Below are 27,786 nucleotides of genomic sequence, written 5' to 3'. Positions count from 1 at the left end.
TTAAATGCTTAAACATTTGTATACATTTAATGTAAAGAAAACCCTCTGCAATTTGAAATTGTGATGTTTCCATTGTTTTATTTACTGTAGGCCAGCTTTTCTCAACCTTTAAGTATTTGCGACCCGAGTTTTTATAACAGTTTTAATCGCGCCCCCCTAACGTTTTTGTGAAACCCTAATAAAATTTATTCCTATATTTTTTGCTGCCGATACACCGCTTCAAGTTTAAAATTTCCCTACGAATAGCGAAATTACGCCAAATATGGCAACATTCACCCCACCTTTTTTGTTACCCTAGGGGGGGCGCGCCCCACAGTTTGAGAACCGCTGCTGTAGAGATTATTTTTATAAAACTAGTGAGATTTTTAACAAAAGACAATGCTTCAAAACAAAAACATATAATACATGCAGAAACACCAGTGAGAGAAAACCCCAAAGCACTACTAAAACTTTAAAGTGCAAGTGAATCTTTCCTTTGTTTTCGTAATTGTCAGCTAAGTGAAGTGTTTCCACTTGTCTCGACTGCAACTGTCTGAGATGGAAAATGCAACCCGCTGGCGGCACGCATTTAGAAATGGGTCATTTTTAGGAGTGGTGGGTGATTTGCAGTTTTGGTGGGCCCATGGTGACCAACTCTTATAGTCTTTTGTTTCGTTTATTTTAGTCACCAGTACACCAGCGGATACTACAGACTGCCTGCTTACTTCATTGCAATTCTTTTAGGGGACCTCATTCCAATGAGAACACTGCCAGGGATCATTTTCTCCATCATTACCTACTGGATGATAGGTGAGTAGAATTTTGAGAGAAAGCTGAAAATGAGAGGGTCCAGGGATGGATTAGGTCTATATGGGGGCCTGAGCATGAGCTCCCACCCCAAAAGATCACATAAACACAAACATGCATACAAATCATAAAGTATCTATCTATCTATTGTGGTGGACAGCCGGGTCCCATGCCCGGCAGGGACACCCCTTCTGCATCTGTTCCAGGGGAGCAACCATGGGCAGCTCAATACCTCCCCCAGGACGCTTGGTGGCAGCCTCCCTGGCGGATGGTCATTCCCCAGCCTGTCGCATGGCTCCATGGGAGATGGAGTCCTCCACAGCCTGGTTGGGGGCTCGGAGGGCCGCTAGGGGGAGCTGCGTGGAGTCAGCAGCCCAGCTGGACGTATCTTCAGCCCCACCCGGAAGGGCAATTAGGACCAGGTGGGCAAACCCCTGGAACGCTTCCGGGTGGGATATAAAAAGGGCCAGCCACCACCACTCGAGGAGCCAGAGTTGGGAGGAAGGAGACGAAGCTTGAGGAGGAGTGGTGGTAAATGGGAGAAACTGTTGGTGTGTGTGACAAGTGCTTTATGGACTGTGTATTGCCTGTGAGTCATAGGAAGACGTGCGCCCACGGGTGAAGAAAATAAAAGTCTTGTGTGTTTATACGTGTCTCTGTGTCCATCTGTGTTGGGTTGTTACACTATCTATCTATCTATCTATCTATCTATCTATCTATCTATCTATCTATCTATCTATCTATCTATCTATCTATCTATCTATCTATCTATCTATCTATCTATCTATCATATACAGTTAGATCCATAAATATTTGGACAGAGACAACTTTTTTCTCATTTTGGTTCTGTACATTACCACAATGAATTTGAAATGAAACAACTCCGGTGCAGTTGAAGTGCAGACTTTCAGCTTTAATTCAGTGGGGTGAACAAAACGATTTCATAAAAATGTGAGGCAACCAAAGCATTTTTTGAACACAATCCCTTTATTTCAGGGGCTCAAAAGTAATTGGACAAATTAAATAACTGGAAATCAAATGTTCATTTCGAATACTTGGTTGAAAACCCTTTGCTGGCAATGACAGCCTGAAGTCTTGAACTCCTGGACATCACCAGATGTTGGGTTTCCTCCTTTTTAATGCTCTGCCAGGCCTTTACTGCAGCGGCTTTCAGTTGCTGTTTGTTTGTGGGCCTTTCTGTCTGAAGTTTAGTCTTCAACAAGTGAAATGCCTGCTCAATTGGGTTAAGATCAGGTGACTGACTTGGCCATTCAAGAATTTTCCACTTCTTTGCTTTAATAAACTCCTAGGTTGCTTTGGCTGTATGTATAGCATAGTATAGTATAGCATGATTCTGCCATTGGTATGGTATTATTCAGGTGATGAGCGGTACCTGGATTCATCCAGATGTGATGCTTAGAACTGACGCCAAACATTTCAATCTTGTTTCTCACAGTCGGAGTCATTTAAGTAAAAAAAATTTTTTAATTATTTTAGCAATAGGCTGGATGCCCCTGCACACTATATTCAGGGAGAGCAGCCCTGGACAGTGCAATACCTCCCCCTGGACGCTAGATGGCCGCCCCCCATGGAGTGGAGCAGTGCCTCGGTTTCCCACAGGGCTCCTTGGGAATTGGAGTTTGGTGCGGCCCTGTTGGGTCCCGCAGGCACCGCCAGGGGGTGCTGTGTTTGGGACTCCTGAGCCCGTGTAGGCAGTAGATTCATCACACTCGGAAGTGCAGCTGGAACTCGGTGATCAAGCACCTGGAGCACTTCCAGGCAGTGGCACAGTGGCACCCATAGGAAGGCGGGTGCGGTGGGTGCGACCCACACCAGGTACCAGCTATGAGGGGGTGACAAAAAATTAACGGTTTTGTATTAATGCGCCTTTTTGTTACATAAAATAACATGTCAAATAATTTACATGGGCTTTAACAATCTCTAATTGCAGCAAATTGCGGGTGAACGATGTGATGCTGTAATGATTTAGTATTATTGTGTGGTGTTGGGGGGTGTTCTGTCTCATTTCTTTTGAACTGTGCTGGCGCTCAAGTAAACAAACAACTGGTCCTGTGACTCATTGTCTCATCCCTGCCACAAATAGATTGTCGCCTCAAGTCGTTCTGTGCAACAAGATGATATTGTTAACCCGAACATCATAATAATATAGTCAGCGCGAAACGTTGTAGACAGTGGGGTGGGTAGGTATTGTCCGCTCTAGAACCGACCATAAAGTGAACAAGTTTACTTTAGGATCGTTCTACGAGCGAACGGACACTATCTCCCTCCCCATCCCACTATCTTAAGGCCCCTATATATACAAGCTGGGACACACAACGAAATCATGTGTCACAATTCTGGTTAATTTGCGGTTTGGTGTAATTTTTTTTTTTTTACAGAAATTCCACGTCTAAGAAGATTTCTAAAAGCCGCCAAAGTTCCAAAAGAAGAGTCTCTTGGTTGGACTTCCTTAAGATTCTTAGAGTTTGTGGTTGAATATGAACTTTTCGTCTCTGTTCCCAATCTCACTTTAGCATTAAGATTTTTCTTAACTTTATGTGTTTCTGTTGCATCATGTGAGAGGAGTTTAATGAAACTCAAACTAATTAAGAATTATCTCAGATCCACTGTGAATCAAGCACGACTCTCTAACTTAGCCATTTTGTCAATTGAAAATAGTGTAGCTGAAAGTATTGATTTTGATGACGCAATTTCAAAATTTGCAGAACAAAAAGTTCTCATGATTGAACACACCTGTCTATGAAGTTCAAGGCTTAATGAGCTCATCCCACCAATTTGGTGTTGTAAGTAATCAGCATTGAGCAGTGACAGGCATTCAAATCAGCACAATGACAAGGGGACCCACATTTGTGCACAGCCAGTTTTTCACATTTGATTTCATTTCATACAACTAAATACTGCGTCACTAAAAATCTTTGTTCGGAAAACACTGCAGTACTCTTTTTTTGTTGAAAGGAGAGTCAATTATTATGCAGGCTGAGAGGGGTTCCCAAACTTTTTTGTTTTTATGTGTAACTTAACTTCTCCTTGTCTTTTTACTACATCTAATTGCCTGAGGTTATAGATATAGAGGGGAAGGTGGGGATAAGTTATATACTATAATACCTTATAAACAGTGGTAAGTCTGTGAGATTACACATTTTGACAAAGGCTACTTATTAATAATACAATAGGGGAAAGTAGAACAACATATTACTCTACCAAGACAAAACAGAAGGCCACAGGAACAGTTGCTGTTAAATCCAGCAGGTCTGGCAGGCCAATAAAAATACAGGAGCGGCATATGAGCAGGATTGTGAGAATGGTTACAGACAACCCACAGATCATCTCCAAAGACCTGCAAGAACATCTTGCTGCAGATAGTGTATCTGTACATCGTTCTACAATTCAGTGCAATTTGCACAAAGAACATCTGTATGGCAGGGTGATGAGAAAGAAGCCCTTTCTGCACTCACGCCACAAACAGAGTCGCTTGTTGTATGCCAATGCTCATTTAGACAAGCCAGATTCATTTTGGAACAAAGTGCTTTAGACTGATGAGACAAAAATTGAGTTACTCGGTCAGAACAAAAAGTGCTTTGCATAGCAGAAGAAGAACACCGCATTTCAAGAAAAACACCTGCTACCTACTGTCAAATTTGGTGGAGGTTCCATCATGCTGTGGGGCTGTGTGGCTAGTTCAGGGACTGGGTCCCTTGTTAAAGTCGAGGGTCGGATGAATTCAACCCAATATCAACAAATTCTTCAGAATAATGTTCAAGCATCAGTCACAAAGTTGAAGTTACGCAGGGGTTGGATATTCCAACAAGACAATGACCCAAAACACAGTTCGAAATCTACAAAGGCATTCATGCAGAGGGAGAAGTACAATGTTCTGGAATGGCCGTCACAGTCCCCTGACTTGAATATCACTGAAAATCTATGGGATGATTTGAAGCAGGCTGTCCATGCTTGGCAGCCATCAAATGTAACTGAACTGGAGAGATTTTGTATGAAGAATGGTCAACAATACCTCCATCCAGAATCTAGACACTCATCAAAGGCTATAGGAGGACAGCGTCTAGAGGCTGTTAGATTTGTAAAAGGAGGCTCCACTAAGTATTGATGTCATATCTCTGTTGGGGTGCCCAAATTTATGCACGTGTCTAATTTTGTTATGATGCATATTGCATATTTTCTGTTAATCCAATAAACTTAATGTCACTGCTGAAATACTACTGTTTCCATAAGGCATGTCAGATATTAAAAGGAAGTTGCTTCTTTGAAACCTCAGCCAATGAGAAACAAAAATGCAAAGAATTAAGAGGGGTTCCCAAACTTTTTCGTAGGACTATAACATCAGTTACCCACTGACTTAAAAGAGGTGAGTTAGGATTCTTCCAGTTGAGCGAGATAAGTCTACGTGCCAATGGTGTAGTGAAGGCAATGACAGTTTGTTTGTCCTTTTCCACTTTAAGCCCCTCTTTGCGCCCACCAAACACAGCTGTTAGTGGATTAGGAGAGATTGTGACACCAAGGCTGTCTGACAGGCATTTAAAGATTTTGGTCCAGAATGATATTAATATGGTGCAGGTCAAAGTTACAATTTGTAAAACAGTGGCAATTTTATAAAAAAAATGTTAATGTACCTTTAATAGCTAATTTAAAAGAAATTTCTAGGACTTACCCTACATCTGATGGATTTTTCTTTACATTTTTTGTCACAGGCTTCCAAAACGAGGTTTGGAAATTTTTCTTCTTCATGCTGACCTTAATCATGTTGGCCTACACAGCTACGTCTCTGGCCCTCGCCATCAGTGCCGGCACGGACGTGATGGCCATTGCAAACCTGCTCATAGCGATTTGCTTAATTTTCATGAATGTGAGTATAGCTTCCATTTCCATGTTGTTAGAATGAGGAGTGTAAGGTAAGATGCAAACCCCAGTGATAAACCTCACCAAGAAACGGGGCTGCCTGTATGAGAAAAAATGTTGTACAATATAGGGAATAAGATTAGAGCGTGTGTCTTAGTTCAGGTAAATCCCTAGTGGATCAATTACTGTTCACAACCAGACAGTGCACAACAAGTGATCAAAAACATTGATGGGATGCCGACTTATTTTGAGCCCTAAGTGTAGAGAACATTTAGGAAATAGGACAGGACGGCCTTGTAGTGGAACATGTCCATCCATCCATCCATCCTCTTCCGCTTATCCGAGGTCGGGTCGCGGGGGCAGCAGCTTGAGCAGAGATGCCCAGACTTCCCTCTCCCCGGCCACTTCTTCTAGCTCTTCCGGGAGAATCCCGAGGTGTTCCCAGGCCAGCCGGGAGACATAGTCCCTCCAGCGTGTCCTGGGTCTTCCCCGGGGCCTCCTCCCGGTTGGACGTGCCCGGAACACCTCACCAGGGAGGCGTCCAGGAGGCATCCTGATCAGATGCCCGAGCCACCTCATCTGACTCCTCTCGATGCGGAGGAGCAGCGGCTCTACTCTGAGCCCCTCCCGGATGACTGAGCTTCTCACCCTATCTTTAAGGGAGAGCCCAGACACCCTGCGGAGGAAACTCATTTCGGCCGCTTGTATTCGTGATCTCGTTCTTTCGGTCACTACCCATAGCTCATGACCATTGGTGAGGGTAGGAACATAGATCGACCGGTAAATTGAGAGCTTTGCCTTATGGCTCAGCTTCTTTTTCACCACGACAGACCGATGCAGAGCCCGCATCACTGCGGACGCCGCACCGATCCGCCTGTCGATCTCACGCTCCATTCTTCGCTCACTCGTGAACAAGACCCCAAGATACTTGAACTCCTCCACTTGAGGCAGGATCTCGCTCCCAACCCTGAGAGGGCACTCCACCCTTTTCCGGCTGAGGACCATGGTCTCGGATTTGGAGGTGCTGATTCTCATTCCAGCCGCTTCACACTCGGCTGCGAACCGATCCAGAGAGAGCTGAAGATCACGGCCTGATGAAGCAAACAGGACAACATCATCTGCAAAAAGCAGTGACCCAATCCTGAGTCCACCAAACCGAACCCCCTCAACACCCTGGCTGCGCCTAGAAATTCTGTCCATAAAAGTTATGAACAGAATCGGTGACAATGGGCAGCCCTGGCGGAGTCCAACTGTCACTGTGAATGGGTTCGACTTACTGCCGGCAATGCGGGCCAAGCTCTGACACCGGTTGTACAGGGACCGAACCGCCCTTATTAGGGGGTCCGGTACTCCATACTCCCGGAGCACCCCCCACAGGATTCCCCGAGGGACATGGTCGAACGCCTTTTCCAAGTCCACAAAACACATGTAGACTGGTTGGGTGAACTCCCATGCACCCTCCAGGACCCTGCTAAGGGTGTAGAGCTGGTCCACTGTTCCACGACCAGGAACTTAAGTAGTGGAACATGTTCCATATTAATTGGCATGCTTAATGAAGAATTTCAGTGTACTCTGTACTCATGATAGTAATAACTATATGAACCTACAAGACAGTCTGAAATACTGTTAGATGGATTAGTAGAGGACCTGGGTTCACTTCCCGGGTCCTCCCTGTGTGGAGTTTGCATGTTTTCCCCGTGTCTACGTGGGTTTCCTCCCACAGTCCAAAGACATGCAGGTTAGGTGGATTGGTGATTCTAAATTGGCCCTAATGTGTGCTTGGTGTGTGGGTGTGTTTGTGTGTGTCCTGCGGTGGGTTGGCACCCTGCCCGGGATTGGTTCCTGGTCAACCCACCGCAGGACACACACCCAGCCCACACTAGGGCCAATTTAGAATCACAAATCCACCTGACCTGCATGTCTTTGGACTGTGGGAGGAAACCCACGCAGACACGGGGAGAACATGCAAACTCCACGCAGGGAGGACCCGATAAGCGAACCCGGGCCCCTGTACTGCGAGGCAGCAGTGCTACCACTGCGCCACCGTGCCGCCTTACATAAACACAAATTATAACTAAACCAGCAATGGTGCACTACACAGTAACATGCAGTGAATATGCTTGACTTGAGCATTCATCCTCTCTCTGTACGTTTAGCATTCGTTTGCTCAGAGGTTGATGTGTTTGCTGCTTCCTGAGCAGCTCTTCTTTTCTCCACCCTAGCGGCCGCTGCTTCTCTTCTTCTGTCGGCATCTTTTCACATTAAAACTGATTAAGTCAGTGTTTGTGTTGTAATTACTTAGTACATTTTTCTTAATTTTTCACTTAAGCTGGCACTTCAATATGCCTCAAGAATGATTTAAGATATGAAGAGGTAGGCGAAGTGATGGCGAAGATGGTAGGGAATGAGAACAGCGCCTGTACACATGCACCTCCCTGCTGCTCCCTGCCGAGAGTGGATTCTAGAATAAAATACAATAAAAATAAAAAGAGGAGTAACCTTGGAGGTCAATCATCACCTGAAAGCAGACGGTAGACGTCACGTAGTATATGTGTACCAAATTTCAGGTCAATAGTTCAAACGGTTTGCGAGCGACAGGTGATTTAACATCCTGGACAGACAAACGGACAGCCACGGTAGCGTATTTATATAATGTGGTAAGCAGCCCGGACACTGACAGGCAGACACCGATGGTTTACACCCAAGCACACGTTTATTCATATTTACAAAGTGTACGCATAATCCAGTGCCCCTGCACCAAACACCTTCAGTCCAGGTCTCTCTCTCTCTAATGCCTCTTCTTCTGACCGCCTCCACTCCTCTCCTCCGAGCTCTGTCCTCTTCCACCCAACTCCAGCTATCGAATAGAGGGAGGCGGCCCCTTTTATGTTCACCTGGACGTGCTCCAGGTGCCTCTCGATGAACTTCCGCTGAGCACCCGGAAGCACTCCGGGTGTCCCTGGTATTCCTTCCGCCAGCACCTCCGGGTATGGCGGAAGTGCTGACATCCAAGGCTCTTCAGGCATTCGGGCGCCCCTGGCGGTGACCATGGGCCCCTATAGGGCTGAGCTTCCATGCTCTGTTCCCGTGGTCCCCATACCAACCAGGGCGCCTGCCCCCTTGTGGTCCGAAGGAGGCGTAATCCCTTTTCCGGTCCTTCTGGGCGTCCCAGCTGGGTACCTCCCCCAGCCGTTCGCCACAATAAGAGGATGGATGACACGCATCTAGGGCTTGTCTGGATGCACAAATTAAACTTAACTTCTCACCTCCTATAACCGTCTTTCTTTGTCTCTCTCTAATATGTAATTTCTGACCCTACCCAGAAGTGACCATTTTTATAGCTTGTCCTCGGATTAGTTCAAAGATTGGGGATGCCATACAAGGCCCTGAAGATGACCCCTCTGATGATCCCGAATTCCACTGTAACTCTGAAGCTTACCTGGCATTAAAACTGCTGGGTGACCTGAAATATAAGCAACAATAGGCACTTTAAAGATCTGTTACAAGCCACTAGGTGGCAGCAGATATATTCATTAGGTAGTCCTGCCAATCTCCTGTGGCATGAGTCCTAAACTGGTGCCATGAGAGAATTTGTGAAACGTGCAGAACTGTGTCTGTAAGCTTAGCTATTTTACTTAACTGCTTTCTGTGTGCCAGAAGGTGACCATTTTAACAGTCAGTCTTTCCTTCAGTGTATCAAGTGATGCCCTGAAAGGCCCAGATTCTGACCCAGCAGAGGCCCCACTGATGGTCCCAAATTCCACTGCAACGAGGAGGCTTACTGCAGCTTGTGGTCATGTGACACTTATTCTCCTTTTCCTGCAGATGTTTTCTGGTCTCCTGGTGAATCTTCCTTCTGTCATGAGCTGGCTCAGTTGGCTAAAATATTTAAGTATTCCACGCTATGGACTAACGGTAATTAATTTTGGTTTCTCATCTCACTCATTCCTGGTGAGGCTCATGGTGGGTTTTAAATATTTTATCATACACTTCCTTTGAATCTTATATTTGATTTTTTATTTTTTGCTTTCTCAGGCTCTGCAAATCAATGAGTTCAGAGGATTAGTCTTTTGTCAAAACACTAATCAATCATATGAAAACGCCATGGCTAACTGCTCCTGGAGCACTTCCCAGTTTGGAGGAGTGTATGTATTCCACCCATCAGATTTGTGAACCTGTTTATTCCATTCCAGCCTGTCTCAATTGCAACACATGCAAGGCTGGAATCAGCACTGGATGAGATACCAGTCTTGTCATGGGATACACAGGTAGACTTATGCATACCAGGCCAATATGGAGTCGACCAATAAACCCAAAGAGGGCATGTAGAAATAGACAAGGTCAAAACTGATAAAAGAAGATTTAGTACGCAGTCTAGAATGTGAGCCAAAAACAATAAGTAGAGAATCATAGCAATAATAACATAAGCCAAAAATCGATAACAGAGCCAAAGCATTGAAAAGAGTTCAAAACTAGTGAATCTTTTAATGCTGAAACTAAAATGCCTAGTATTAGGTTGTATCCACAAACTGCAATGATGTATGCTCCATACTTCCTGTTTATGAGTTGTTGTGCTGATGATGCCACCTGGCAACCTGTGGATGGCGCCCATAACAAAAATAAGATGCCATCGCAGGAGAATGCCTTTACTTTTAAACAGCCTTAAGAATTCAAAAACCATTGTAACAGCCAGATTCCTCTGAAACCCTCCCATAATGAAGTTTCAGTTATAGTTAGCAGCAAAGAAGAAGCTGTAGAAATTAAAATAAGAATCAGATCATATATATATATATATATATATATATACAGTACTGTGCAAAAGTTTTAGGCAGGTGTGAAAAAATGCTGTAAACAAAGAATGATTGTTTATTGTTATCAATTTACAAAATGCAAAGTGAGCAAACAAAAGAATAATCTAAATCAATTCAATATTTGGTGTTCCTACCTTTTGCCTTCAAACCAGCATCAATTCTTATAGGTCCACTTGCACAAAGTCAGGGATTTTGTAGGATTCTAGTCCGGTGTTTGATCCACCAATTCTACCAGACAGGTGCTAATGATCATCAATGTCACACGTAGGTTGAAACACAGTCATTAACTGAAACAGAAACAGCTGTGTAGGAGGCTTAAAACTGGGTGAGGAACAGCCAAACTCTGCTACCAAGGTGAGGTTGTGGAAGACAGTTTCATGTCATGGCAAGATTGAGCACAGCAACAAGACACAAGGTAGTTCTACTGCATCAGCAAGGTCTCTTCCAGACAAAGCTTTCAAAGCAGACTGGGGTTTCAAGATGTGCTGTTCAAGCTCTTTTGAAGAAGCACAAAGAAACGGGCAACGTTGAGAATCGTAGACGCAGTGGTCGGCCAAGGAACCTTAGTGCAGCAGATGAAAGACACATCAAGCTTATTTCCCTTCGAAATCGGAAGATGTCCAGCAGTGCCATCAGCTCAGAACTGGCAGAAACCAGTGGGACCCAGGTACACCCATCTACTGTCCGGAGAAGTCTGGCCAGAAATGGTCTTCATGGAAGAGTTGCAGCCAAAAAGCCATACCTCCGACGTAGAAACAAGGCCAAGTGACTCAAGTATGCACAAAAACATAGGAACTGGGGTGCAGAAAAATGGCAGCAGGTGCTCTGGACTGATGAGTCAAAATTTGAAATATTTGGCTGTAGCAGAAGGCAGTTTGTTCATCGAAGGGCTGGAGAGCGGTACAATAATGCGTGTCAGCAGGCAACAGTGAAGCATGGTGGAGGTTCCTTGAACGTTTGGGGATGCATTTCTGCAAATGGAGTTGGAGATTTGGTCAGGATTAATGGTGTTCTCAATGCTGAGAAATACAGGCAGATACTTATCCATCATGCAGTACCATCAGGGAGGCATATGATTGGCCCCAAATTTATTCCGCAGCAGGACAATGACCCCAAACATACAGCCAAAGTCATTAAGAACTATCTTCAGCGTAAAGAAGAACAAGAAGTCCTAGAAGTGATGGTATGGCCCCCACAGAGCCCTGATCATAACATCATCGAGTGTGTCTGGGATTACATAAAGAGACAGAATGATGTGAGGAAGCCTACATCCACAGAAGATCTGTGGTTAGTTCTCCAAGATGTTTGGAACAACCTACCAGCCGAGTTCCTTCAAAAACTGTGTGCAAGTGTACCTAGACGAATTGATGCTGTTTTGAAGGCAAAGGGTGGTCACACCAAATATTGATTTGATTTAGATTTCTCTTTTGTTTATTCACTGCATTTTGTTGATTGATGAAAATAAATGATTAACACTTCCATTTTTGAAAGCATTCGTTTACAGCATTATTTCACACCTGCCTAAAACTTTTGCACAGTACTGTATATATATACTGCTTATATATAAAAACAAGAGTGCAAGAGTGGAGGAAGATGCACACAGGTAGATTGCATTCTATGCAGAAGAGTTGATCTGAAGGAGATTGAAGACTGCAAAGTAGAGGCAGGGGAAAGTGTAGTTAAGCAGCATAGGATGGTGGTCTGTAGGATGACGTTGGAGAATAAGAAGAGGAAAACAGTGAGTGCAGAGCCAAGGATCAAATGGTGGAAGTTGAAAAAGAAAGACTGCATGGTTGAGTTTAGGGAGGAGGTGAAACAGGCACTGGGTGGCAGTGAAGAGTTACCAGATAGCTGGGAAACTACAGCAGATGTAGTAAGGCTGACAGCAAGAAGGGTGCTTGGTGTGACATCTGGACAGAGGAAGGAGGAAAAGGAAACCTGGTGGTGGAATGAGGAAATACAGGAGAGTATACAGAGGAAGAGGATGGCAAAGAAGAAGCGGGATAGTCAGAGAGATGCAGAAAGTAGACAAGAGTACAAGGAGATAAGGCGCAAGGTGAAGAGAGAGGTGGCGAAGGCAAAAGAAAAGGCATATGATGAGTTGTATGAGAGGTTGGACACTAAGGATGGAGAAAAGTACCTGTTCTGATTGGCTAGACAGAGGGACCGAGCTGGGAAAGATGTGCAGCAGGTTAGGGTGATAAAGGATAAAGATGGAAATGTACTCACAAGCAAGGAGAGTGTGTTGAGCAGATGGAAAGAGTACTTTGAGAGGCTGATGAATGAAGAGAACGAGAGAGAGAAGAGGTCGGATGATGTGGAGACAGTAAATCAGGAAGTGCAACGGATTAGCAAGGAGGAAATAAGGACAGCTATGAAGAGGATGAAAAATGGAAAAGCCGTTGGTCCAGATGAAATACCTGTGGAAGCATGGAGGTATTTAGGAGAGATGGCAGTGGAGTTTCTAACCAGATTGTTTAATGGAACCTTGGAGAGTGAGAGGATGCCTGAGGAGTGGAGAAGAAGTGTACTCGTGCCGATATTTAAGAATAAGGGGGATAAGCAGGACTGTAGTAACTACAGGGGAATAAAATTGATGAGCCACAGCATGAAATTATGGGAAAGAGTAGTGAAAGCTCGGTTAAGAAGTGAGGTGATGATTAGTGAGCAGCAGGATGGTTTCATGCCAAGAAAGAGCACCACAGATGCAATGTTTGCTCTGAGGATGTTGATGGAGAAGTTTAGAGAAGGCCAGAAGGAGTTGCATTGCGTCTTTGTGGACCTGGAGAAAGCATATGACAGGGTGACTGAGAGGAGCTGTGGTATTGTATGAGGAAGTTGGGAGTGGCAGAGAAGTACGTAAGAGTTGTACAGGATATGTATGAGGGAAGTGCGACAGTGGTGAGGTCTGCGGTAGGAGTAATGGAGGTGGGATTACATCAGGGATTGGCTCTGAGCCCTTTCTTATTTGCAATGGTGATGGACAGGTTGACAGACGAGATCAGACTGGAGTCCCTGTGGACTATGATGTTTCCTGATGACATTGTGATCTGTAGCAATAGTAAGAAACAGGTTGAGGAGACCCTGGAGAGGTGGAGATATGCTCTAGAGAGGAGAGGAATGAAGGTCAGTAGGAACACCAAGACAGAATACATGTGTAAATGAGACGGAGGTCAGTGGAATTTTGAGAATGTTGGGAGTAGAGTTGGCGAAGGTGGATGAGTTTAAATACTTGGGATCAACATTACAGAGTAATGGGGATTATGGAAGAGAAGTGAAAAAGAGAGTGTAGGCAGGGTGGAATGGGTGGAGAAGAGTGTCAGGAGTGATTTGTGACAGACGGGTATCAGCAAGTGTGAAAGGGAAGGTCTACAGGACGGTAGTAAGACCAGCTATGTTACATGGGCTAGAGACGGTGGCACTGACCAGAAAGCAGGAGACAGAGCTGGAGGTGGCAGAGTTAAAGATGTTAAGATTTGCATTGGGTGTGACGAGGATGGACAGGATTAGAAATGAGGACATTAGAGGGTCAGCTCAGGTTGGACAGTTTGGAGACAAAGTCAGAGAGGGGAAATTGCGTTGGTTTGGACATGTGCAGAGGAGAGATACTGGGCATATTGGGAGAAGGATGTTAAGGATAGAGCTGCCAAGGAAGAGGAAAAGAGGAAGGCCTAAGAGAAGGTTTATGGATGTGGTAAGAGAGGACATGCAGGTGATGGGTGTAACAGACCAAGATGGAGAGGACAGAAAGATATGGAAGAAAATGGTCCGCTGTGGCAACCCCTAACCGGAGCAGCTGAAAGAAGAAGAAGATATATCCACCTGCCTAATATGTTGTTGCTCCTGTGTGTGCCCACTAAAGCAAGGACTCTGCAAGACCTATGAAGGTGCCCTGTGATATCTGGCAGCAGGTAGTTAGGAGCAGATCCTCTAATTCCTTTAAGTTGCAAGGTGGTTCTCCTGTGGATTGGATTTTTTGTTTCAAAACATCTCACAGATCCTCTGTTGGATTGAGATCTGGGGAATTTGAAGGCAAGGATACCACCTTAAATTCATCATGTTGCTCCTCAGGGCACATTTTGTGCTGCAAGATGCTTATTCCATCTTTCAGGGATGCCATGAAGAGGTTGTACCTGGTCTGCAACAATGTTTCGGAGGGTAGTATGTGTCAAATTAACATCCGCATGAATGCACAGTTGCAGGGTTTTCCAGCAGAACATTCCTCAAAATTCACACTCACTTTACTGGCATTTCTTCTTCTCACAATATGCTGGTGCAATCTCTTCCCCAGGTATATGACCCCCATGCACCTCTCCTCAGGTGACCCATTGTTGGCCTTCTCAACAGTGGACAGGAGTTAGCCTGGGCACACTGACTAGCCTGCAGCTACACAGTCCCATACACAGCAAAATATATCAGTATATCTGATGCACTGTGTGTCGTGATACATTACTCCTGTGACCACTAGGGGCTGTTGCAGCACCCAATACCTTAGAGACACAAGTCCCAGGTTCAAATAAAAGTGTTGTTATGCAAAACATCTTACACAAAGGTTCTGAGAAACTCATACAGTGCAATGCAATTTATCTTCATCTCTTTTTCTCTCTCCTTCCACTCTTCTAAGCGAGCTTTGTCCTTCTTCCACCTGACTCCAACTCTGGATGAGGTTGAATGGGTTCCTGTATGTTGGACTCAGGAGTACTTCTTGTGCTAGGGCATAGCCCGATGGAAGCACTTCTGAGTCAATTGCAAGTCTCATAAAGTAAGGATGATGAATCCCTGCAGCACCCCTTGGTAGCACCCCCAAAACCTGACAAGGCTGTCCTACTGGATAACAGTTCCCGGTTTGCCTTATGGGTGTCCGTACAGATATTGCCACCCAGGGAGGCTGCCATCTAGTGTGTTGGGGGAACATGTAATCCTGCCAGGTTGTCTCCCTTTGTCCTTCTACTACTCTGGCCTCCCGGCCTGGAATTGTTCCTTGGTCCAAACCTGCCAGGATGCCAGTGTATCTACTGCCATGGTGGCATCTTCTGGCTGTCGAAGGACAATCTTCGCCCAGTTTCTTATGCCATTGTAGGGCTGGCCTTCCATCCAGTTAAGGAACCTTGCCCCATCCCAGGTGTGATGCCCACTCATGTGTGCCATCCATAACACCAACATTAACATTTTCTGTGTTTTGTGCCATAATAGCTACTCTGTCTTTTTCTTACCAGACAAAATAATATTTGTTGATCTCTCACATTGATGTGTTGCAGCCACCCAACACCTTGCTGGCTATTGGTGTTTTTTCTGTCCTCACACCACTGTTGATAGGTACTCACCATGGCTGAACATGACCACTCCACAAACCTTGCCATTTTGGAAATGCTCTGACCTAGCTGACTGTCCATAATAACTTAAGACATTTGACAAATGAGAGAAGAACACTCAACCTGTCAGTCTTGTTTAGCTAATAGCAGTCATATGAAAAAGTTTGGGAACCCCTCTTAATTCTTTGGATTTTTGTTTCTCATTGGCTGAGCTTTCAAAGTAGCAACTTCCTTTTAATAGATGACATGCCTTATGGAAACAGTAGGATTTCAGCAGTGACATTAAGTTTATTGGATTAACAGAAAATATGCAATATGCATCATAACAAAATTAGACAGGTGCATAAATTTGGGCACCTCAACAGGGATATGACATCAATACTTAGTTGAGCCTCCTTTTGCTAATCTAACAGCCTCTAGACACTGTCCTCCTATAGCCTATGGTGAGTGTCTGGATTCTGGATGGAGGTATTGTTGACCATTCTTCATACAAACTCTCTCCAGTTCAGTTACATTTGATGGCTGCCAAGCATGGACAGCCTGCTTCAAATCATCCCATAGATTTTTGATGATATTCAAGTCAGGGGACTGTGACGGCCATTCCAGAACATTGTACTTCTCCCTCTGCATGAATGCCTTTGTAGATTTCGAATTGTTTTGGGTTATTGTCTTGTTGGAATATCCAACCCCTGCGTAACTTTAACTTTGTGACTGATGCTTGAACATTATCCTGAAGAATTTGTCGATTTTGGGTTGAATTCATTCTGACCCTCGACTTTAATAAGGGCCCCAGTCCCTGAACTAGCCACACAGCCCCACAGCATGATGGAACCTCCACTAAATTTGACAGTAGGTAGCAGGTGTTTTTCTTGAAATGCGGTGTTCTTCTTCCGCCATGCAAAGCGCTTTTTTGTTATGACCAAATAACTTCATTTTTGTCTCATCAGTCCAAAGCACTTTGTTCCCAAATGAATCTGGCTTGTCTAAATGAGCATTGGCATATGACAAGTGACTCTGTTTGTGGCATGAGTGCAGAAAGGGCTTCTTTCTCATCACCCTGCCATACAGATGTTCTTTGTGCAAATAGAACAATGTCCAGATACACCATCTGTAGCAAGATGTTCTTGCAGGTCTTTGGAGGTGATCTGTGGGTTGACTGTAACCATTCTCACAATCCTGCTCATATGCCGCTCCTGTATTTTTCTTGGCCTGCCAGACCTGCTGGGTTTAACAGCAACTGTGCCTGTGGCCTTCTATTTCCTGATTCCATTCCTTACAGTTACAGAAACTGACAGTTTAAACCTTTCAGAGAGCTTTTTGTAGCCTTCCCCTAAACCATGAGACTGAACAATCTTTGTTTTCAGATCTTTGGAGAATTGCTTTGAGGGCCCCATGCTGTCACTCTTCAGAGGAGAGGCAGAAGGAAGCACAATTTGCAACTGTCCACCTTAAATCCCTTTATATCTCATGATTGGACAGACCTGTCTATGAAGTTCAAGGCTTAATGAGCTCATCCAACCAATTTGGTGTTGTAAGTAATCAGCATTGAGCAGTGACAGGCATTCAAATCAGCACAATGACAAGGGGACTGACATTTTTGTACAGCCAGTTTTCACATTTGATTTAATTTCATACAACTAAATACTGCTTCACTAAAAATCTTTGTTCAGAAAACACCCTAGGACTCCGATGCTCCTAGGAAATGAAACACATACCACTGTTATCTTTTTTGTTGAAAGTAGAGTCAATTATTATGCAGGCTGACAGGGGTTCCCAAACTTTTTCATATGACTGTAGCTGTTCCAGTTATCTCCTCCAGATGCTTCTTAAAGCTTCTCAAAATTTCTGTTTCAACTAATACGTTGGCTCATATAAAAGTCATTTAGGTCTTTACACCTGTCCATATGTTTGCAGTCAAATGTTGGCTACAAGTTCCTAATGTCAGCTTACCATCTAATAGCGGCAAACAGGTGAACTGAATCACATGGATTAATTACAGTGGAGCATATCAAGGGGTGGAATATATTAGGCAGCAAGTGAACGAACAGTCAGTTCTTCGAGGTGTTGGAAGCAGGAAAAATTGGCAAATGTAGGGATCTAAGTGACTTTGACAAGGGCCAAATTGTGATGGCTAGATGACTGGGTCAGAGCATCTCCAAAACAGCAGGCCTTGTGGGGTGTTCTCAGTATGCAGTGGTTAGTATCAACTAAAAGCAGTCCAAGAAAAGACAACCAGTGACCAAGTCATGTGTGCCCAAGGCTCAGTGACACATGTTGGTAGTGAAGGCTAGCCCATCTGGTCTGATCCCACAGAAGAGCTACTGCAGCAGAAATTGCTGAAAAACATAATACTGGACATGAGAGAATGGTGACAGAAAACACAGGCCATCGCAGCTTGCTGTCTATGGGGCTACAGACTGGTCAGAGTGCCAGTGCTGACCGCTGTTCCCCGCCAACACATGAGTGTCAGAACTGGACTATGGAGCAATGGAAGAAAGTGACCTGGTCTAATAAATCAAGTGGATGGCCAGGTGCGTCTGCATCGTTTAACTGGGTGTGATGTTCTGGGCAGTGATCTGCTGGAAAAGCTTGGGTCCTGGCATTCATGTGGATGTTACTTTAACATGTACCACTTACTTAAAGATTGTTGCAGACCACGTACATCCTTTCATGGCAACAGTATTCCATGATGCCAGTGGCCTCTTTCAGTAGGATAATGCGCCCGGCCACACACCAAAAATTGTTCTGGAATGGTTTGAGGAACATGACAAAGAGGTCAAGATGTTGACTTGGACCCAAATTCCTCAGATCTCAGTCTGATTATGCATTTGTGGGATGTGCTAGAAAAACAAGTCTTCTTGCAAACTTACTGGACTTAAAGGATCTGCTGCTGACATCCTGGTGACAAATACCACAAGATACTTTTAGAGGTCTTCTTGGGTTCATGTCTCAATGGGTCAGAGCTGTTTTTGGCAGCAGGCGGGAGATGTACACAAAATTAGGCAGGTGGTTTTAACGCCGTGGTGTGATTGGAGTGCATGTTTATATAGTGTGAATGTGTATACATTATATGTATCTGTATATATAAAATCCCTATGTACGTCCAGGTGTCCGTGTGTGTGTGTCTTCTGATGAAGTGCGCATGCGCGGGGCACAATGCGACGCACGATATTACTGTCAGAAAAAGTTAGAGGCGTTTTACGGAAATACAAACCAGTATTACTGCGAGAGGAAATTAAAGGTACACAATACAGTGACTCATATTACAGCCACATACAAGCCAGTATTACTGTCAGAGGAGATTAAAGGCATATTACCGACGTGCACGCCTGTATTACCGCCAGAGAAAATTAAAGGTATATTACGGACGTACAAGCCAGCGGATGTACAAGATGGTATCCTTCAATAAGGGCGCGCACAAAAAAGCGAGCCTCAAAAGGGCGACCTCAATTGGGCGCAGCGAATAAAGGCGCGCGTAAATAAAGATCTGCACCTTTGTTCCTCTTCACATATTCCAGAGCCATTTGAACTAAATTATCTACGAACGCCTTTATTTGCCGTGCTCAATTGAGGTCGCCCTTTTGAAGCTCGCCTTTTTGTGCGCGCCCTTATTGATTAGAGCCGTACAAGATAGTATTACTGTTACAGAAAATTAAAGACACACAATACACAGCGGCAGCCCACGAAGAACGTTCAGCTCAGCAAGTAAACATCAACAAAAGAAAGGCTGAAAGAAAGAAAAATACGACCAACAAAAAGAATGAGGTCAAAGTCCCTTGCCATTTAATATAGACTGTTCCTACTAATGTTTATGCACTACTGTTCTAGCACCCGTTATTGTAACGGGCTAAATGACTAGTATATATATATATATATATATATATATATATATATATATATATATATATATATATATATATATATATATTGTGATAGATAGAGGCACTGTCGACCCCTTGAACCCTCAGACCAGATGTCAGATGCCAGGTAAAAGTCCAAAGATGAATATTTATTATAATAATAAAGTGCACAAAGCACCACCACTCCATTATACTCAATAACAAATCAATAATCAATAACAATCCTCCACACTCCCAGACGCGGTGCCACCCTTCCACCCAGCTCAGCTCAGCGTCTTGGCTTTCCCACGGTCTTTTTATATTCCCTGACCCAGAAGTGGTTCCAATCCTACAGTCCATGATTCCTTATCACTTCTGGGTCAGATTAAAAGTCCTTTTCTTCAACCCGGAAGCACGTCGTTCCTTCCAGTCATGTGATTATGACGCACTTCCGGGTTATAGGGCACGTAGCACTCTGTAAGCCTCCCTACGGCGGCTCCTGGTGGCCCCCATGGTATCCAGCAGGGTTGTTTATAAAAACTACACTGTCCATAATGCCCTGCTGGAATTTGGGGACCTTCCATGCTGCTGGGAGGACTCCTTCTAGCGGCCTGGAGGTGTAGACCGGAATATTTGGCCGGCCATCCCTCACAATATATATATATATATATATATATATATATATATATATATATATATATATATATATATATATATATATATACATATAAACTGCTCAAAAAAATTAAAGGAACACTTTTTAATCCAAGTATAACATCAAGTCAGTCAAACTTGTGGGCTATTGATCTGTCAGTTAAGTAGCAGAGGGGCTTGTTAATCAGTTTCAGCTGCTTTGGTGCACTAGATAGATAGATAGAGGGGTAACAATGAGATGACCCCCAAAACAGGAGTGAATGGTTTAATAGGTGGAGGCCACTGACATTTTTCCCTCCTCATCTGTTTTTTTACTCATTTTACATTTGGCTACGGTCAGTGTCACTACTGGTAGCATGAGGCCATAATAATAATTCTTTGCATTTATATAGCGCTTTTCACACTACTCAAAGCGCTCAGCAATTGCAGGTTAAGGGCCTTGCTGAAGGGCCCAACAGAGCAGAGTCCCTTTTGGCATTTTACGGGATTTGAACCGGCAACCTTCCGATTGCCAGTGCAGATCCCTACCCTCAGAGCCACCACTCCGTCCTCAACCTCAACCTCCGTCGTCCATACCTGGACCCTACAGAGCTGGCACAGGTAGTCCAACTTCTCCAGGATGGCACATCAATACGTGTCATTGCCAGGAGGTTTGCTGTGTCTCCCAGCACAGTCTCAAGGGCTGGAGGAGATTCCAGGAGACAGGCAGTTACTTTAGGAGAGCTGGACAGGGGTGTCACAGAAGGTCCTTAACGCATCAGCAGGACCCACTGGTATCTGCTCCTTTGGGCAAGGAGGAACAGGATGAGCACTGCCAGAGCCTACAAAATGACATCCAGCAGGCAGGCCACTGGTGTGAATGTCTCTGACCTAACAATCAGAAACAGACTTCATGAGGGTGGCCTGAGGGCCCGACATCCTCTAGTAGGCCCTATGCTCACTGCCAGCCCAGCACCATGGATCTCGATTGGCATTTGCCATGGAATATCAGAATTGGCTGGTCCACCACTGGCGCCCTGTGCTTTTCACAGATGAGAGCAGGTTCACCCTGAGCACATGTGACAGATGTGAAAGGGTCTGGAGAAGCCGTGGAGAACGTTATGTTGCCTGTAACATTGTTTGGTGGTGGGTCAGTGATGGTATATCTAGGGAGTCATATCCATGGAGGGACACATAGACCTCTACAGGCTAGACAACGGCACCTTGACTGCCATTAGGTATCGGGATGAATTCCTTGGACCCATTGTCAGACCCTATGCTGATGCAGTGTCTCCTGGGTTCTTCCTGGTGCACAACAATGTGGCCTCATGTAGTGAGAGTATGCAGGCAGATCCTGGAGGATGAATAAAATGATATCATTGACTGGCCCCCACACCAGGTTGCAGCTCAGACTGTCCAGGAGCTCAGTGATGCCTTGGTCCAGATCTGGTAGGAGATCCCCCAGGACACCATCCGTTGTCTCATTAGGACGTTGTCATGCATGCATACAAGCACGTGGGGGCCATACAAACTACTGAGTACGATTTTGAGTTGCTGCAATGAAATTTCGGCAAAATGGACTACCCTGCCAGCTGCATCATTTTTTCCCATTGATTCTCGGGGTGTCTTTGAATTCAGCCCTCTGTCGGTTGATCATTTTCATTTCCATCAAACGATCTGCCATCCTTTCGTTCCTAACACATTACCATATCAGTTCATAGCAGTAAAGACATCCAGCAGGATTTTTTTCCCATTGAGATCTGATGTGTCTTTAAAGTGTTACTTCGATTTTTTGAGCAGTTTATTAGTATATGTTTGAACTTTTTACATATATAATTTTGCCTGTGTGTGTTTTTACATAAATTTGTACAAAGTTGAAATCATATGAGATAATTGCAGTCAGAACCCTGATTTATTCTTTAAGCAGAGCTCTCCTTTGACTGCAATGGCTAAGATGGTTTACTGAAGTCCTTCACCATGGGTGTGATCCAAGATCACGTTCTGGATGAACTCTGCCCAAGTGGAGAGACCTTGGTTACATATACAGAAAATTAGCCCCAGATTGAATGATATTGGGGGATAATTTCCAAAATCTAACCAACTAAAATATTCAGTGAGTAAGGGCTCGTTTCTACTTCACGCTCAGAACGTGTACGCACCCGCATCATGGCTGCCACAAGTTCATTTGATGCGTCCTCTGAGCAGGTCCTTGGAAATTAAGAGCTCAGTTAGAATGAAATCCAGCAGTTGTTGACGTTTTCCACAGATTCAGTTATTGCCTCCATTACGGATGTTTCAGGAGATTCTTCCACCTTAATTGAAGGATAAGTGTCTGTGTGTCTATCTGTGTGTTTGACCAGTTGCATCACAAACATTTTTGGTAATGGAATGACAAATGTGTTGCATTTTAACAGATTGTGTATCACAAACATAACACTGCTTTTGTGAAGCCCATACCAAATGGCTTATAATAGACACATGAATTGCATGGCGCACTGCAAACATTAAAGCTGAGGTCTACATTGATTACTTAGATTTCAACTTGTCTTAGGTAGCACAGCTTGTTTTACTGCAGAGCACAGCTGACAATTTTTTCCTATGTTGTCCCTTACAAACTTTAATCATAGCTCCCCACACACAGTCTCCCTTTACAGGATAAGGCTGCCTGGTGCCTCGGCAGACAATATAAAACAGTTGACAAGTGTCTCTTTGTGTTTTGCAGGTGCTATGGGGACGTTTACCTCTGCGGACAGGGCATGGGCTATGATAATTGGGCCATGTGGCAAAACATTTTGGCTTTGGCCTGCATGATCCCCATTTTTTTGACCATTGCGTATCTCAGGCTGCACTTCATGAAGAAGTTCACCTAAAGCTGATGTGATGGTTGGTAACCTGGCAAATATAAAAGCCTGAGCTGGTCAAGTCTGCTGTAGTCGAAGGCTTGAACTGAATGTAGAGCCCTTTGTGGAAGCTTCTGCAAAATGTTAAGGATGCTTGTTTAGGAACTGACACAGTAAGGCATATAACAGATGGAATGATAAGGCCATTGCCAAAAATGAAGTGAAGTCTAACATTTATGTTTCATATTATATGTGTTGTGGTGGACGGCCAGGACCCTTACCTGGCCAGGATGCCTATGAAGTGGAGACCGGGTGAAAACACAAACAAAGGACAGTACCTCCCTCAGGCCATTAGATGGCAGTCCCCCTGGGTAGCAGGGGTGCACAGGATTCCCACAGGGCACCATGGGACTTGGAGTTTGGGACAGCCCTGTTGGGGCACTGCAGAGCCTTATTTTGTCAAGCTTCCACCACACCTGGGAGTGCTTCTGATCTCGCTAATGAGCCACCTGGAGTACACCCAGGCGCAGCATAAAAGGAGCCGCCTGCCTTCATTCCAGAAGCCAGAGTTGGGTGGAAGAGGACGAAGCTTGCCAGGAGGAGTGGTGGCAGAAAGAGAAAGAGAAAGAAAGAAAAAGTGTGCTTTGTGCTGTGTTCTTGTGCTTGAACTGTGCTGTGTGGGTGGTAAAGGGGGAAAGTGTTTCCCACGAAAAAAATAAAAAAGTGTGTGCTAAACTTGTGTGCTGTGTCTGTCGGGTTTGGGTGGCTGAAGCGCCCTCTGCAGGCCACAGTGTATATACAGTGCCATCCATAATGTTTGGGACAAAGACCCATTTTTAACGTTACAAATCAAACAATTCAGCTGTGATTAAAGTACACATTGCAGAATTTCATTTAAGATTTGCATACATTTCAGTCACAGCATGTAGAAATGACCCCCCCCCCCCCCCCCCCCCCCCCCCATTTCAGGGCACAGTAATATTTGGACACAGCAATGGCAGGTCTATTAGAGCCATTATATTAAGAACTTTAAGAACTTTGTCACGTATCCCTTGCATGTGATGACTTCTTTTCATTGACATCAGCAGGTACTGAGGAACTTCTCTGGTGATGTTCCATGAAGCCTCTAATGCAGTCATCTTCAGCTCCAACTTGTGTCGGGGGGTTTATTCCCTTACATTCTCTCTCTTCAGCATATGGAAGGCCTGCTCAATTGGATTTAAATCGGGTGACTGGCTTGGCTATTCAAGAATTGTCCATTTTTTAGTTTTGATAAACTCCTTTCTTGCTTTAGCAGTATGTTTGGATCACTATTTTTGTCCATGCTCAATACATTACACAGCACATTTTCACATGTCCATTAATCACCTTTTGAAAATGGAAAATAAAATGGACAGAACTAGGATATTTGGATGGTTTCAACAAGTCAAGTCAAGTCAAGTTGGGGAGCATGCACTTATACAGTGTGTTGCCGCGACACAACGAAACAACTCGGGATCCCGGTTGGCAACCCCCCAGGCAGACACGTGGTCTAGTCCCACCCTCCGGAAATGACCCTCTATCTGCCGCAGCCAGGTGTTACATGGGCGACCCCTTGGTCTGGTCCAGCCACTCGGGTCCCCAACAATGAGGATCTTACGAGCCGGATCACCCTCGGGGAAATGCGCCACATGGCCGTAGTGCTGTAACTGACACTCCCTCACAATGCAGGTAATGTGCCTCATTCAGGACTCCATGAGCAACCATGAGTCAAACCTACGGTACCCAAGGATTTTCTAGAGAGACATGGTACCAAAGGAGTCCAGCCTTCGTCTCAGGTCACTGGATAGCGTCCATGTCTTGCAACCATATAGCAAGACAGGAAGAACCAGGACTCTAAAGACTTTTCCATAGATATCAGGAGCGCCACACACCCCTTTCCAGTGACCTCATGACCTCCCATGCTCTCCCAATCCGTCTACTGACTTCATAGGAAGAGTCACCAGAGACATGAATGTCACTGCCAAGGTAAGTAAACCTCTCAACAAGGTCGGCACTCTCTCCACAAACAGACACACTGCTGATGGCTGTGCCCAAGAAGTCATTAAAGGCCTACATGCTATGACTGAAGTGTATGCAAGTCTTCTTAAATGAAATTCTGCAATGTATACTTTTATATTGGTTTCAACACAATATAAAAATATACACAGTCAACTGCAGAAATGTTGGCACCCATCATGAAAATTTGCAAAAAGTAATCTAATAAAGGGACCACACATAAAATGAGTGATATTTTGTGCTGTCACACAAATACGCATGGGAGGCAGCTAAAGGGTAATTCCATGCCAGACCAGGGGGTGGCAGTGTGCACTGACCCTTTTTTCTGCAGACCAACTACGAGAAATTCCACCTGGGCCCGTTGACATCACTTCCTCTAGCTGGCTATAAAAATGACATTTGGTTGTTCCAAGGAAGTTTAGTTGTGGGCTCAGCTCTGCAAAGAGATATTGTTTTTTTTATTTTTTCTCTTTAATTTCAGCAAATATTCAAGTATACAGGGTGGCGACCCCAAACCTTTTCGTGGTGTTTTTATCACATCATTTTACACTGCTTAAACAACTGCGTAATGTCAAGCAGACTTTTGGATCAAAATAAAGTTTTCCTTTAATAACCTCGTACCCGGGCATAGACAGACGCGGAGGCCAAAAGTCCAAAACACACAGTTTATTACACAACCCCTTTTCCACAACACACTGCCCAAATTATCACTAAAGTTCTTTCTCTCGCTGCTTCTTCTTCTTCGTCCACCTCCACTACTCACCCGCCAGCTCTGTATTCTTCTTCCCAACTCTGGCTCGCTTACTGGGTCTCCACCAGTCCTTTTTATAGTCCTTGATGGAGAATTGTATTTTTCTTCAGCCCGGAAGTACTTCTGTGTTTCCATCCCCGTGACTTGGGAGTACTTCTGGGCTATACAAAGAATAAAGATATTCGGGTCTCCCTCCAGCATCTCCTGGCCGCACCCACGGTACCCAGCAGGGCTGTGAAGCCGAACTCTGAATCCCGTGGTGCCCTGAGGGAATCTGGGGTTCCACTATGCTGCAGGGACATCTCCATTTGTCGTCCGAGGGAAAGTAGTGTCCCTAAGTAGCTGCTTTCCCCCATCTTTCTCGTCTATGGGCGTCCCGGCCAGGTTGAGCAACCGCAGATTCCAGATATTTTGACACCCCACATGTCAGTATCTGGTGGAGCTGACAGCCTCTTTGTGTGGTGTTTAACAAGGCTGGAGGACACTGGTGGAGGGATCTTGGACCACTCTTCCATGCAGATCATGTCCAACTCCTCCTAGAGATTCTTGGGTTTTCTCTTACAAACTGCTCTCTTCAATCAAGACCACAGATTTTCCATTGGGCTCAAATCTGGAGACTGAGGCGGCCATCGCAATGCCTCGATTCTGTGTTTCTGTAACTGATGCTTTGTTGATTTTGATGTGTACTTCGGATCATTGTCTTGTCGGAAGACCCGTCCACGGCCCAGTTTCAGCCTTCTCGCAGAGGCAACCAGATTTTTGGATAGAATGTTCTGGTATTTAATGGAATTCATTACACCACTGACCTTAACAACAGCCCCTGGACCACTGGGAGCTAAACAGCACCAACACATCAAAGAGCCAACACCGTATTTTACTGTGGGGTTGAAGTGCCCTGCTTTGTACACAGTTTCCTTTTATCGCCAAACATGGAGATGGAGATCAAGGTCAAAAAACTCTTTGTCTCATCTGTTCACGACACATGATTCCAGTTGTATCTCCAATGTTGCTTTGCAAAGTTGAGATGCTAGGATTTGTATCTTGGACTCAGGTGAAGCTTCTTCTGTGCCAACTCGTCCATAAAGCTTCTGGTCGTCTCACAGTTGACTTTGAAACGGGGAATCCCCGAGATTCAGCTAAATTTTGCAGTTGTGAAACTGGGATCTTTGGGCTCCTCTTTGCCCTCTTCACTCTGCTTTTGGGGGGGATTGTTTGGTTAGTATGTACATGCATCCCCTTCCTGGCAAATGTTCAACAGTTCCATGCTTTTCAAACTTTTTTACTATTACCCCGATTGTGCTTACTGGTAATTTCAATTGAATAGCTATTTTATTGTAGCCATTCCCCAATCTATGCAGTTCAACAACCTTATTTCTTATTTGGGTTGAGAGATTTTTGATTTTACCTATGTTGTTGGATGACAGGGCGGCACGGTGGCGCAGTGGTAGCGCTGCTGCCTCGCAGTTAGGAGACCCGGGTTCGCTTCCTGGGTCCTCCCTGCGTGGAGTTTGCATGTTCTCCCCGTGTCTGCGTGGGTTTCCTCCGGGTGCTCCGGTTTCCTCCCACGGTCCAAAGACATGCAGGTTAGGTGGATTGGTGATTCTAAATTGGCCCTAGTGTGTGCTTGGTGTGTGGGTGTGTTTGTGTGTGTCCTGCGGTGGGTTGGCACCCTGCCCGGGATTGGTTCCCTGCCTTGTGCCCTGTGTTGGCTGGGATTGGCTCCAGCAGACCCCCGTGACCCTGTGTTCGGATTCAGCAGGTTGGAAAATGGATGGATGGATGTTGGATGACAGAAGGATTTTACCTGTGTGTTACCTCATATCCATCCATCCATTATCCAACCCGCTATATCCCAACTACAGGGTCACGGGGGTCTGCTAGAGCCAATCCCAGCCAACACAG

At 44.8% G+C, this 27,786-nt stretch overlaps 1 protein-coding gene across 1 annotated transcript in view; it reads left to right on the top strand.

The window, feature by feature from the left end:
- LOC114645640 (broad substrate specificity ATP-binding cassette transporter ABCG2-like) overlaps positions 1-23,526 on the top strand; it is a 93,964-nt gene extending 70,438 nt beyond the window's left edge. Inside the window, exons 11-15 of the mRNA XM_051922622.1 lie at positions 665-789; positions 5,514-5,668; positions 9,487-9,576; positions 9,697-9,806; positions 22,979-23,526. Coding sequence (XP_051778582.1) covers positions 665-789; positions 5,514-5,668; positions 9,487-9,576; positions 9,697-9,806; positions 22,979-23,126 — 628 coding nt within the window. The 3' untranslated portion in view covers positions 23,127-23,526. The remainder of the gene's footprint in view (positions 1-664; positions 790-5,513; positions 5,669-9,486; positions 9,577-9,696; positions 9,807-22,978) is intronic.
- The last annotated feature ends 4,260 nt before the right edge of the window (positions 23,527-27,786 follow it).

This window comes from Erpetoichthys calabaricus, chromosome 2, assembly GCF_900747795.2.
Source record: "Erpetoichthys calabaricus chromosome 2, fErpCal1.3, whole genome shotgun sequence".
In the NCBI taxonomy this organism is placed as follows: Eukaryota; Metazoa; Chordata; class Cladistia; order Polypteriformes; family Polypteridae; genus Erpetoichthys; species Erpetoichthys calabaricus.
Note: the sequence above shows the minus strand (reverse complement) of the source record. Positions and strands in the feature narration are given on the sequence as shown.